The 13481-nt window shown below is 41.1% G+C and overlaps 1 protein-coding gene across 1 annotated transcript in view; it reads left to right on the top strand.

Annotated features, from left to right (window-relative positions):
- Positions 1-13481, top strand: part of LOC136144201 (ATP-binding cassette sub-family C member 4-like) — a 111911-nt gene that overhangs the window by 22020 nt on the left and 76410 nt on the right. Inside the window, exons 5-9 of the mRNA XM_065901896.1 lie at positions 3024-3113; positions 4198-4361; positions 5526-5651; positions 7426-7675; positions 13305-13409. Of these exons, the coding sequence (XP_065757968.1) occupies positions 3024-3113; positions 4198-4361; positions 5526-5651; positions 7426-7675; positions 13305-13409 (735 nt within the window). The remainder of the gene's footprint in view (positions 1-3023; positions 3114-4197; positions 4362-5525; positions 5652-7425; positions 7676-13304; positions 13410-13481) is intronic.

The following is a 13481-nucleotide window of genomic DNA, read 5'->3' as shown; positions in this document are numbered from 1 at the left end:
CCTTTGGGGGTGTTCTAAAGGTCTTTTAGGTCTTCATAGAACCGTTCAACTTCGGTTTCTTCAGCATTACTGGTTAGGGCATAGACTTGGATTACCATGATATTGAATGGTTTGCCTTGGAAATGAACAGAGATATTTCTGTCGTTTTTGAGATTGCATCCAAGTACTGCAGTTTGGGCTCTTTTGTTGACAATGATGGCTATGCCATTTCTTCTAAGGGATTCCTGCCCACAATAGTAGATATAACGGTCATCTGAGTTAAATTCACCCATTCCAGTTCATCTTAGTTTGCTGATTCCTAGAAGGTCAACATTCACTCTTGCCATCTCCTGTTTGACCACTTCCAATTTGCCTTGATTCATGGACCTAACATTCCAGGTTCCTATGAAATATTGCTCTTTATAGCATCAGATCTTGCTTTTATCACCAGTCCCATCCACAACTGGGTATTGTTTTTGCTTTGGCTCCATCCCTTCATTCTTTCTGGAGTTATTTCTCCACTGATCTCCAGGAGCATGTTTGGCACCTACCAACCTGGGGAGTTCATCTTTCAGTGTCATATCTTTTTGCCTTTTCATACTATTCATGGGGTTCTCAAGGCAAGAATACTGAAGTGGTTTGCCATTCCCTTCTCCAGTGGGCCACATTCTATCAGACCTCTCCACCATGACCCATCCATCTTGGGTGGACCCACACAGCATGGCTTAGTTTCATTGAGTTAGACAAGGCTGTGGCCCAGGTGATCAGATTGGCTAGTTTTCTGTGATTATGGTTTCAGTGTGTCTGCCTTCTGATGCCCTCTGGCAACACCTACCATCTTACCTGGGTTTCTCTTACCTTGGATGTGGGGTATCTCTTCATGGCTGCTCCAGCAAAGTGCAGCCGCTGCTCCTTACTTTGAATGAGAGGTATCTCCTCAGGGCCACCCCTCCTGACCTTGAACATGGAGTAGCTCCTCTCGGCCCTCCTGCACTCCTGCAGCAGCTGCTCCTTGGATGTGGGGTTGCTCCTCTTGGCCGCCTCCCCTGACCTTGGGCTGTGGGGTAGCTCGCTCCTCTCGTCCACGCTTCTGGGCGGTCTGTCGCGGCTGCACTTACAAATAGCTGTGAAAAGAAGAGAAGAGGAAAACAAAGGAGAAAAGGAAAGACATTCCCATCTGAATGCAGAGTTCCAGAGAATAGCAAGGAGAAATAAAAAAGCCTTCCTCAGTGATCAATGCAAAGAAATAGAGGGAAACAACAGAATGGGAAACACTAGAGATCACTTCAAGACAATTAGAGATACCAAGGGAACATTTCATGCAAAGATGGGCTCAATAAAGAACAGAAATGGTATGGACCTAGCAGAAGCAGAAGATATTAAGAAGACATTGCAAGAATACACAGAAGTACTGAACAAAAAAGATCATCATGACCCAGATAATCATGATGGTGTGATCACCCACCTAAAGCAAGACATCCTGGAATGTGAAGTCAAGTGGGCCTGAGGAAGCATCACTATGAACAAAGCTAGTGAAGGTGATGGAATTCCAGTTGAGCTACTTCAAATCCTGAAAGATGACACTGTGAAAGTGCTGCACTCAATATGGCAGCAAATTTGGAAAACTCAGCAGTGGCCACAGGACTGGAAAAGGGCAGTTTTCATTCCAGTCCCAAAGAAAGGCAATGCCAAAGAATGCTCAAACTACCACACAATTGCACTCATCTCACACGCTAGTAAAGTAATGCTCAAAAGTCTCCAAGCCAGGCTTCAGCAATATGTGAACCGTGAACTTCCAGATGTTCAAGTTGGTTTCAGAAAAGGCAGAGGAACCAGAGATCAAATTGCCAACATCTGCTGGATCATCAAAAAAGCAAGAGAGTTCCAGAAAAACATCTATTTCTGCTTTATTGGCTATGCCAAAGCCTTTAACTGTGTGGATCACTATAAACTGTGGAAAATTCTGAAATAGATGGGATTACCAGACCATCTGACCTGTCTCTTGAGAAACCTGTGTGCAGGTGAGGAAGCAACAGTTAGAACTGGACATAGAACAACAGACTGGTTCCCAATAGGAAAAGGAGTACATCAAGGCTGTATATTGTCACCCTGCTTATTTAACTTATATGCAGAGTACATCATGAGAAACTCTGGGCTGGAAGAAGCACAAGCTGGAATCAAAATTACTGGGAGAAATATCAATAACCTCATATATGCAGACGACACCATCCTTATGGCAGAAAGTGAAGAGGAACTAAAAAGCCTCTTGATGAGAGTGAAAGAGGAGAGTGAAAAAGTTGGCTTAAAGATTAACATTCAGAAAAATATGATCATGGCATCTGGTCCCATCACTTCATGGAAAATAGAGGGGGAGACAATGGAAACAATGTCAGACTTTATTTTTTGGGGGCTCCACAATCACTGCAGATGGTGATTGAAGCCATGAAATTAAAAGATGCTTACTCCTTGGAAGGAAAGTTATGACCAAGCTAGACAGCATGTTAAAAAGCAGGGGCATTACTTTGCCAACAAAGGTCCGTCTGGTCAAGGTTATGGTTTTTCCAGTGGTCATGTATGGATGTGAGAGTTGGACTGTGAGGAAAGCTGAGTGACGAAACATTGATGCTTTTGAACTGTGGTGTTGGAGAAGACTCTTGAGAGTTCTTTGGACTGCAAGGAGATCCAACCAGTCCATCCTAAAGGAGATCAGGACTGGGTTTTCATTGGATAGACTGATGCTGAAGCTGAATGTCCAATACTTTGGCCACCTCATGCGAAGAGTTGACTCATTGGAAAAGACCCTGATGCTGGGAGGGATTGGGGGCAGGAAGAGAAGGGGACAACAGAGGATGAGATGGCTGGATGGCATCACTGACTCGATGGGCATGAGTTTGAGTAGACTCCGGGAGTTTGTGATGGACAGGGAGGCCTGGCGTGCTGCAATTCATGGGGTCACGAAGAGTCGGACACGACTGCTCGACTGAACTGAAAAGTGACTTGTTATCACTACAGGAGTCCAGCTCAGTATCTTTTTCTCATTTCAGGCACTTCGCCTGAGTAATTTGTCCATGAGGAAGACCACCACAGGTCAGATAGTCAACCTGCTGTCCAACGATGTGAAAAGATTTGATCAGGTAAGCTGCTCCTGAGGGATCCTCTTCCACTTTCAGTCCTTCTCACTGGATTTAGCTTATGGTTGATGCCAGATACCTGTGTTTGCTCTTCAATAGGATTTGTTGAGTATTTAAAACAGTAGTTCTCTTTATCCAACTCTCATTTCCTCTGTGTGCAACTTAGATGTAATAATGTGTGTTGTCCATAGATGAGAAAAAAAAAAACAAAAACTTTTTTTCTGAGATAATCTATGGCATACTTCAGTAATAGGCAGCAGTGTTCTTCCCCAGCTTAATTTGTGTCCCTAGGGGTCCTCCTGGCATGGACCTTCTGGGCACATGGTGTTTGTGTTGCAACCTGACCTGTCTTCCTCCTCCTCTGAATGATGAAGGCCTGTGGTCAGGGATTGTTTCCCACTCACCCCCCTCCCCACCCTGTTCAGTGCCTTCTGCATAGGGAGCCTATGAGGAATAATGCCAAGTGGGTGGTCCCCAGCCAGACACAACCTCTTCTCTGCTATCTCACCACACTCTTTTTATCCATATAGCTTATGAGTAGATCATGTAACCCAGGGTGTTGCAGCTGTTGCTCAGATCTGTATTGCACTAGACACTTGTCTTTAAATTATTCATTCATCAAACATGAAGTAAGATCCCCCTACCCACTTTCAGGGATGAATACTATTTCTTTTCTGGAGAAGCTACAGCCTGTTAGGAAGATAAATACACAAGTAGTTATTGGAGAATGTGGCAGGTACCATAAAATAGGCTTTCCTGGGATGCTAGGGAGAGATGGGGGATGAATTTTGGGACAGAGAGTTTGGGGAAGCCCTGAGCTCATATGTGGTGTCAACAAAATCAACATTTTCCTTCAAGCTGCTGGTCTGGTTCTCCCTGGATGTCCATGAAGCCAGCCCTGTGCTGCCCCAGAGCAGCGTCATCTGGGGTAGATGCTTGGGTTTCTGCTTCAGCAGATTTAAAACCCACTGAGATCATTCCCATTTAGGTTCCTGTCTATTCTTTCCAAGCATATTATTTCTATAATGGGTCCTTACTGGTTTTGTTTTCATACCATCCTAAGAAGGCTTTGTCTTTCTCTTTTAAGGTAATGATGTTTTTGCACTACCTGTGGGTGGGGCCGCTACAGGCTATTGCAGTGACGGCCCTGCTCTGTATGGAAATAGGAATATCATGTCTTGTTGGGATGGCAGTTCTCATTATTCTTCTCCTGGTGCAAAGCTGCTTTGGGAAATTGTTTTCATCACTCCGGTAAGAGAAACACTGATTTCAAAAATTGATGATGTGTAACTGGTAGCATCCACAGTCTGCTTGATGCTTTCATTCAAAAACAACAATAAAAAATGCCTTCTTTTGTCTCTTCATTGCATGTGTTGTAGATGCTTCAGACTTAGCCAGTAGAAGCTACAGCCTCAAGCTGAAGGCTGACCTTTAAGGGGAAAAGTGACATTTGCCAACTTTTCCCAACATTGTAACTGAATAAATAGTGTCTTTAAGCAGAATTCACTGATGTCAAAGTTATTTAAACATTATTAGAGGTACTAATACTTTTATATAATATACAGGACCTTTTCTCGCTACATATATTTTTGTTATGTTTGTGTTAGCCATTTTCAGGTATGTATGTTTTTGTCTTGTTTATAATTCAGTGTTTTTAATTATCCAGTGGCCCAAGGGCAATTATGTCTTAATTATGTCTTTATAAAGCCCCATAGTCCCAGCAGTAAATGTAATAGATAAGTGGCTGGTGATGAAGAGCCTAATGGTAATGAGTTACACCTGAAGCAGGTCACAGAGAACTGGAGGTGGGTCATTGTTTAGGTAGTCAGGTGATGGAGATGTTGTGTTGTTTGAAGTACATTGAGGGTTGTTTGTTGGTGCCTGTATGTGTATTTTTCTCTGCTTGGAATTTCCTTTGCTCTCTTTGCTGTGTAGAGATGTTCCTTATCCTCTGAAGCCCTGTTCTAATGCTACCGGGTCTCTGAAGCTTTTCTTGCTCTCCTTTCCCAGTGGAATTAACAGTTCCATCTTATTTGCCCCCAGCACTATAATCCTATTTTATTACAGCACAGACACTGTCTTCCTGTTAGAGTCAAGGTCTTTTCTGCCTTCCTTGCCCAGTTGTGACCTCCTTGAGCAGACAGTCTGTATGTGTTTCATTTCAGGACTTTATTATACATTACTACAAGTTTTCCAAGTTATGTGTTGAATTTGGCTGAATGTTTGAATTTCTAATTGAAATCTCTCTCTTTTTTTTTTTTTTTCATTTCTCCAGTTGTACATTTGTCTGTGTTTTCAGCTCAAAAGTGCTGTAGGGAATCATTGGATCCCTGTTCTCTGCTTGTGCCCCCTGCTGCTGCTACGGAAAGCTGGGCTGTGATCACTAAGGTTCATCTCTCTCATCTGTCCCCTCAGGAGTAAGACTGCAGCTCTCACAGACGACAGGATCAAGACCATGAGTGAAGTCATAACTGGCATCAGAACAATAAAAACGTATGCTTGGGAAAAGTCATTTATAGACCTTATTACCAGATTGAGAAGGTAAGTTTTTATTTATATCAAGTCACATTTTGTGTTTTTTTATTTCCTACTTTTACTGAATGAATTTAGGAGCCTTACCAAGTTTTCACATTAATGTAAACTTAACTATACCCCACTCCCATATGTGGCAGTGGGGTTAAGTAGAATAGGGGGAACATAATTTTAACCTGCTCTCTCATTTACCATATATATATATATATATATATATATATCGCCACACCAGATGGCTTGTGGAATCTTAGTTCCAGGGATTGAACTCAGGCCCTAGGCAATGAAAGTGTGGAGTCCTAACCACCAGGGAATTTTCTCATTTACTATGTTCTTAAAGGGGACAAAAGTATATATATATATATTATATATATAATATATATATATAATATATATGCTTCTTACTTATACAGAAATGAAATTCATAATATTTCTTATAAGCAATAATTGTAAAATTTTAGTATTTGAGATGATATTTAAACTAAAGCTGTAATTTATGCTAATGTAGTACAAAGGGGAGATTATAAAGGTTGGGTATAACTGGATCAGGCCCAACTTTATGAATCAGTAGTTTTCATTCCAAACAGCCATGAAAATATTGGGTTTTTTAAAATTGTAATTGTTTTTATTTTTAGGTAATCATAGATTCATATGCAGTTGCTTATAGTATAGGGACCTCCCCTGTATCCACTGCTTAGCTTCCCTCAGTGGTAATTTCTAGAAACACTATAGTGCAATACCGCAACAGGCTGTTAACACAACTTACAGGGAAGATACAAAATATTTTCATCAGGACCAGGATTACACGTTGCCCTTCTATAGCATACCTACTTCCCTTCTGTCCCCACCACATCCTTAACCCCTGTCAATCACTAGTCTGGTCTCTATTTCTATAATTTTGTCATTTTTAAAGAATGTTATCTAAATAGTACCATACAGAATATTACCATTTTTGATTGATCTTATTCACTAAGAAGAATTTCCTAGAGACTCATCCAAGTTGTTTCATGTATAAGTAGCTGGTTCCTTTTATTGTTGAGTAGTATTCCTTGAAAATACTGGGTTTTTACTTGCTTTATGTCTAATAGAATTTGCTTCATCTTTCAGTTAAATATCTGATGAGTGTTCGTACTCGAGCCCAGGGTGCTGGGAATTCTCTGGCTGCTCCTTGTCACCTCTCACTGTGCACCTTTGTGGGGCCCCTCCCTCTTCTGGGGATACACTCCCATCTCCCTTCTTCTCTGGCCTCCGCCAGCCCTGACTGACTCCAGCTCATCTCGGGTTCCATGTGTCTGTGACTTGCCCTGACTCCATTGCGCTGGGTTACACGTCTCTGCTCTGTACTCCCTCGGGGGCTGTGCTGGCTGCCTGTGTCTAATGTCTTGGTGTCTCACAATTTGGGGATTGCATATTCTCTCCCTCAACAAGTTCAGGAGCTCCTGGGGAGATGGGATTTGTCTTAGACCTTCTCAAGGTACCTGGCACACGGCTTGTGATTACAAATGCTTGTTGACTGAATATTCAAATCCAATCTGATTGACCCAAAATGTTTAAAAGTGTGACATTAAGGACACTTTTAGTTGGAGAGTGAAGTGGTGATGCAGTGTGTGGTCCTGGTGTCAGGGCAGACCCCCCGGGTGTGCCTTGTGTAGTGTCTCCCTGATGTGAGGGATGGTTTATCTGAATCTGTGTCCACTGCCTAGAAAGGGGCCACTCACACAGGGCACTGAATCCATGGGTTGATGTTGGTGTTCCTTTTAAAAACCTATTTCCTACTCTTTTCCAGGAATGAAATTCCCAAGATTCTGAAAAGTTCCTACCTTAGAGGAATGAATTTGGCAATTTTTTTTGCTGCCAGCAAAATCATGATTTTTATCACCTTCATCATCGCTGTTGTCCTTGACAACCGGATCACAGCCAGCCAAGTGTTTCTGGTGGTGATGCTGTTTGAGACTGTGAGGTTTACAGGCACCCTCTACTTCCCCATGGCTGTCGAGAAGGTGTCAGAGACCGTTGTCAGCATCAAAAGAATCAAGGTTTGATGAAAAGCAATGTTTTTTTTTTAGTTGTAGGTGAACTTTATGCACAATATCTTATTTGGTGTCACGTGTGCCAGTTTGGTGACATTTAACTCTCAGTGCCAAAGCTGGCAATCTTTCCAAAATGTCATACACAGTCCACTCTCTTCTTATATACAGCACATTACAAATATTAATAAGATCCCTGCTGGTTTATGCGCAGCAGTAGCAGTGGCACAGGCTCTTGATGTGCAGTGATGACTGAAGGGTGATTAAAATGTCTAAAAGCAGGAGCAGCAAACAGATTGCATCTCCTACTCTGACTAGAACAATGAGGTAGTGACTGCATATTCCAGGTGTGAACAGGACTCTTCTCTGATCCCGGAGGGGAGGAGATTGCTGAGAGGTCCTTGTTCTCTGGGCAAGAAGAGTAGCCACAGATTCACTCAGTTCTCTGTGTTTAAAAATGTGTTCTTTCCTCCATAGATGCTTCTTTTCTTGATTGCTGAGCTTGCCTTTTGGATCTGCCTTTTCATCCTTGTTCCCTTTTCACTTTCTGCTTAATCCTATCTCTAGCTGCCCTCTTCCTTTCAAATTTGTGATTCTTATCAAACCCACTGTCTCCTTTTCCTAAGAGTCTCTAAATTTCCAAGGGCAAATAATTTACATCATCAAGACAAAGACTTGGCACACAGTAGGTGCTCAATTATTCATGTCTTTATGAGTAGGTCTAAAATGAGGATAAATTGGCACTGTGACCTGACCTTGGCATGAGTTTGAGTGTCTGGGCTTTACAAAAAATGTAACTTGTTTTGTTCTTACTTTCTTACAGTGATGGATGGGCTGTTAATAGCTCTTTAGTGAAGTTAGATCACTCTGGTTGTGATTATATTTTATTTTTGGTTCTTGTCATCAAAGCCGATTTTTTTTATCATTAGCTTTCTCTACTATAAACAGCTATTACCCATAAAACAGATCAATCATGTGGGTTCAGTTCTGGTCGCCTGAGTTTATCATTCTCCCAGAGTAGGCTTAAATTTATGTCTGCTGAGTCAGTGGTGCCATGCCACCATCTCACCCTCTGTTGCCTCCTTCCCCTCCTGCCCTCAATCTTTCCCAGCATCAGGGTCTTTTCCAGTGAGTCAGCTCTTTGTATCAGGTGGCCAAAGTATTAGAGCTTCAACTTCAACATCAATCCTTCCAATGAATATTCAGGGTAGATTTCCTTTAGGGTTGACTGGTTTGATCTCTTTGCTGTCCAAGGGACTTTCAAGAGTCTTCTCCAGCACCACAGTTCAAAAGCATCAGTTCTTTGGTGCTCAGTCATCTTTATGGTCCAACCCTCATCCGTACATGACTACTGGAAAAACCATAACTTTGACTATGTGGACCTTTGTCAGCAAAGTGATGCCTCTGCTTTTTAATGAGCTGTTCAGGTTGGTCATAGCTTTTCTTCCAAGGAGCAAGCATCTTTTAACTTCATATCTGCAGTGATTTTGGAGCCCAAAAAGTAAAGTCTCTCACTGCTTCCAGTTTCCCCATCTATTTGCCATTAAGTGATGGGACTGGATGGTATGATCTTAGTTTTTTGAATGTTGAGTTTTAAGCCAACTTTTTCACTCTCCTCTTTCACTTTCATCAAGAGGCTCTTTAGTTCCTCTTCACTGTCATTTGCCTATCTGAGGTTATTGATATTTCTCCTGGCAATCTTGATTCCAGGTTGTGCTTCATCCAACCCAGCATTTTACATAATGTACTCTGCATATAATTTAAATAAACAAGGTGGCAATATATGGCTTTGACGTACTCCTTTCCAAATTTTGAACCAGTTCATTGTTCCATGTCTGGTTTTAACTGTTGCTTCTTGACATGCATATAGGTTTCTCAGGAAGCAGTTAAGGTGGTCTGGTATTCCCATCTCTTTAAGAATTTTTCAGTTTGTTGTGATTCACACAGTCAAAGGCTTTAGAATAGTCAGTGAAGCAGAAGTCTATGTTTTTCTGGAATTCTCTTGCTCTTTCTATGATTCAACGGATATTGGCAATTTACCTCTGGTTTCTCTACCTTTTCTAAATCCAGTTTGTACATCTGGAAGTTCTCAGTTCACATACTGCTGAAGCTTGAAGGATTTTGAACATTGCTTTGCTAGCATGTGGAATGAGGACAATTGTGCAGTAGTTTGAACATTCTTTTACCTTGCCTTTCTTTGGGATTAGGCTTCCCTGGTGACTCAGCTAGTAAAGAATCTGCCTATGGTATAGGAGACCTGGGTTTGATCCCTTGGTTGGAAAGATCCCCTGGAGAAGGGAAAGGCTACCCACTGTATTCTAGAGAATTCCATGAGCTGTATAGTCCATGGAGTTGCAAAGAGTCAGACATGACTGAGCAACTTTCACTTCTTTGGGATCAGAATGAAAATTGACCTTTTCCACTCCTGTGGCCACTGCTGAGTTTTCCAAATTTGCTGGCATATTGAGTACAGCACTTTAACAGCATCATCTATTAGGATTTGAAGTGGCTCAGCTAGAATTCCATCACTCCACTAGCTTTGTTCATAGTAAAGCTTCCAAGGCTCACTTGACTTCACACTGTAGGATGCTTGGCTCTAGGTGAGTGATCACACTATTGCAGTTATCCAGATCATTAAGACCTATAGAACCTGCTTCTCTTTTGTCTCCTTCATTGGCAGACAGGTTCTTTACCACTAGAGCCACCTGGGAAGCCCAAAGAACTACCATATGATTCAAAAATTCCAGTTCTGGGTATTTTCCCAAATATAATGAAATAAGAGATATATTTTCAAAAGATATCTGTACTCCCATGTTCATTGCAAAGCTACTCATAATAGCCACGATGTGGACACTACCTGAATGTTCACTGATGGGTGAATGAGTAAAAAGTTAGTGTGCACATAAAGCAGAATATTATTCGGTGTTAGGAAAAAAGGAAACTGCAATAGCAACAACATGGGTGAAACCTGAAGACATGATGAGTGAAATAAGCTAGTCGTATAAGGACACATGCTATATGATTCCACTTGTAAGAGGTATCAAAAATAATCAAATTCATAGGATCAGAGTCAAAGCTAATGGGGAAATAGGGAGTTACTGATCAATAGGCATAAAATTTCAGGTAAGAAAGATGAATATATTTTGGATTATCTCCTATACAGTGTTGTTTCTGTTGTTACCAATGATGTACCTTCAATTTACTGTAATAAAATGACAACAGAAATGGAATCCTGACAGCAATTGAATGGGATAAGCATAAGTGTCCCCATTTTACAGGTAAGGAAACAGGTCCTATAACAGATGGAATAGTTCACCCATCTTTTCATCTCTCATAAGTGACAGAACTAGGATTCTGCCCAAAGCCTGGTTTCTTGCATTGCCTTGTGAGTATATTCCGGTGTGCGGAATCTCTCATTAAATGTGGCTTTCATCATCTGTGGCCCTACATCTCTTTCTTTGTGCTCCTGGATGTGACTTTGTCCTGACTAAGCCATGTGTTTGTGGATTTCTTTCCTTCCCTGAACTCCAGACTTATCTAAAAGGCAGCTACTGTGCCTTGTTCATTTTTGTACTCCTCACAAATAGCTGATGCTCAGAAAATGTGCAACTGAAGCGACCTTCCAGCTCCATCATGTCTGGGCTCCTGTAGATGCCTAACTATTAATCATGGTTGTAGCAGAGACAGTGGTAATTTTGATTCTGAAATCAATTATGTGATGCACTTAAAGGGAATGCATGAAAGGGGACCTGCAGAGTTTTTCAGAGTATTGTGCTCAAATATTTGAGTAGGATTTTTTATTTCTTTTCCACCAAAATGCACCTGAACAGTGTCTGAGGCTTGAAATTCCTTTCCATGTAGATGTGTATCGTAACATTAAAATTATAACCTGCTGAGAACTTTGAATTTTCCTGGGGTTTTGTCAGGATGCTTTGTGTCCTGATTAAACATCATTGATTTGAGCAAGAAACCTAGATTTTCTCTCATGTTCATACATTTTCTGGCAGGATGATGGTCTAGGAATTTAGAGGTCTTTTAGGCAATAGTTGTTTTCAGTAAAGGCAGGACTAATGGCTGAGAATAAGCATGGTGAGAAGGTTGGTGTTAGCATGACAAGTAGTCCCAAGATGAGTAGAAATAATTGTTGAACTATTTTTTTTCTTTTACATATTAGACTCTTATTCAGCCCATATAATTTCTACGATGCTTAAAACATTTTATTTCTCTAGCTCATCAGAATCCCCTGAATGCCTTTAAAATTAAGGGATCACATCTTGGTGTTTCTGATTCACTAGTTTTTGCTGGGGCCCAAAGTATCTGTGTCTTTAGTCAAGGCCCCATGCATCTGAAAGTAAGCTAAACCTGGGAAACTCTGCCCTAGTTGTAGAAAGAAACACACAAAGTCACCAGGTATTTTAGCAAATATAAAATACGGCATGATGTTGGTGAGATTAAAACAATTTGAGAGGAAAACCCTGTCTTAGTTTATGCTAGCCTTTTAGGGGAGGGGGAGTAAATTTGGAATTTATCCACCTATTTCATCACTTTTATCACTTCACAAAATAACTGAGTACTACCTACCTGAAATCTGGAGCAGGCTAGATGAGTATGTACAGTGGCAGGTAAGCACATGCAGAGAAGTCCTTCCTGCTTGGAATATATATTTTATCAAGTGAGGGATTAAAAAAGAATCAAATAGTGAAACTCACTGTGGATGCACACTTGTGTGTCATTAGTCCTTGGAAGGAAAAGTCTGAAGTGCCATGAAGTGCATTGGCACAGTCACTGGTGTAATTTTGAAGGTCATGTTTCTTGGGAAGGCTGAGGAAATTACCTGGAGAATTCCGTGTGTAGGGCTGGGAGAGGTGGGAGGCTGATGTTTCTTTTTCCTGGGGAAGGTGATGTGATGAAGTCTTTCAGTGTGTGAGAAGGGGATCCATGCATTTGAGGAACCAAGAATGTCTGAGCCTGCAGAGTATGGAGTGCTAGAGGCCTGATCAGGGGACTATGTAGGTCCCTACAGATAACATTAAGATTTTTTTATCATCTCAGAGTTCCCTCTGGCTGCAGGTTCTAAATGTGCTGGAGTTTGGAGCCAGACCTTCTTCTTGAGGAGAAACTAGTCTACTTATTGAGAAACTTACAGCTTTCCTCATGACCTGAAACTCTTCATATTATATATATGTATATGTATATATTGGAGAAGGAAACGGCAACCCACTCCAGTATTCTTGCCTAGAGAATCCTGTGGACAAAGGAGCCTGGTGGGCTGCTGTCCATAGTCACATAGAGTCGGACACGACTGAAGTGACTTAGCATGCATGCATGCATGCATATGTATATACACACACACACACACATATATAATGTGTGTATATATGTGTGTGTATTATATACAGACACAAATATATATATAATTATGTATCCTGTATTCACTATATTGCTGTATATATGATGTACTGTATATTTTATTCTATATATTATTTAGTGTGTTCCGATGTAAACCATCTCTTTAAGTACAGTTGGAAAAATGATATGTAGGCTGTATAAAGTTTGTTTTAAATCCCAGGAAAAGCAGTTGTATTTGCTTGTGCTTTCATACTGCAAACTCAACTGTCTGTTTTTCCTTTCTCTGTAGGACTTTCTGTTACTCGAAGATATACCACTGCATAACCATCAGCTGCTGCCATCAGATGGTGAAACAATTGTGGATGTACAAGATTTAACTGCTTTTTGGGATAAGGTAACAAGTCCTCTATCTCAAGATCGTGACTGCTAATAAGACAACTGTGACATAGACTTATAAGAAAATTTT

This window comes from Muntiacus reevesi, chromosome 11 (genome assembly GCF_963930625.1).
Source record: "Muntiacus reevesi chromosome 11, mMunRee1.1, whole genome shotgun sequence".
Taxonomy (NCBI): Eukaryota; Metazoa; Chordata; class Mammalia; order Artiodactyla; family Cervidae; genus Muntiacus; species Muntiacus reevesi.
Note: the sequence above shows the minus strand (reverse complement) of the source record. Positions and strands in the feature narration are given on the sequence as shown.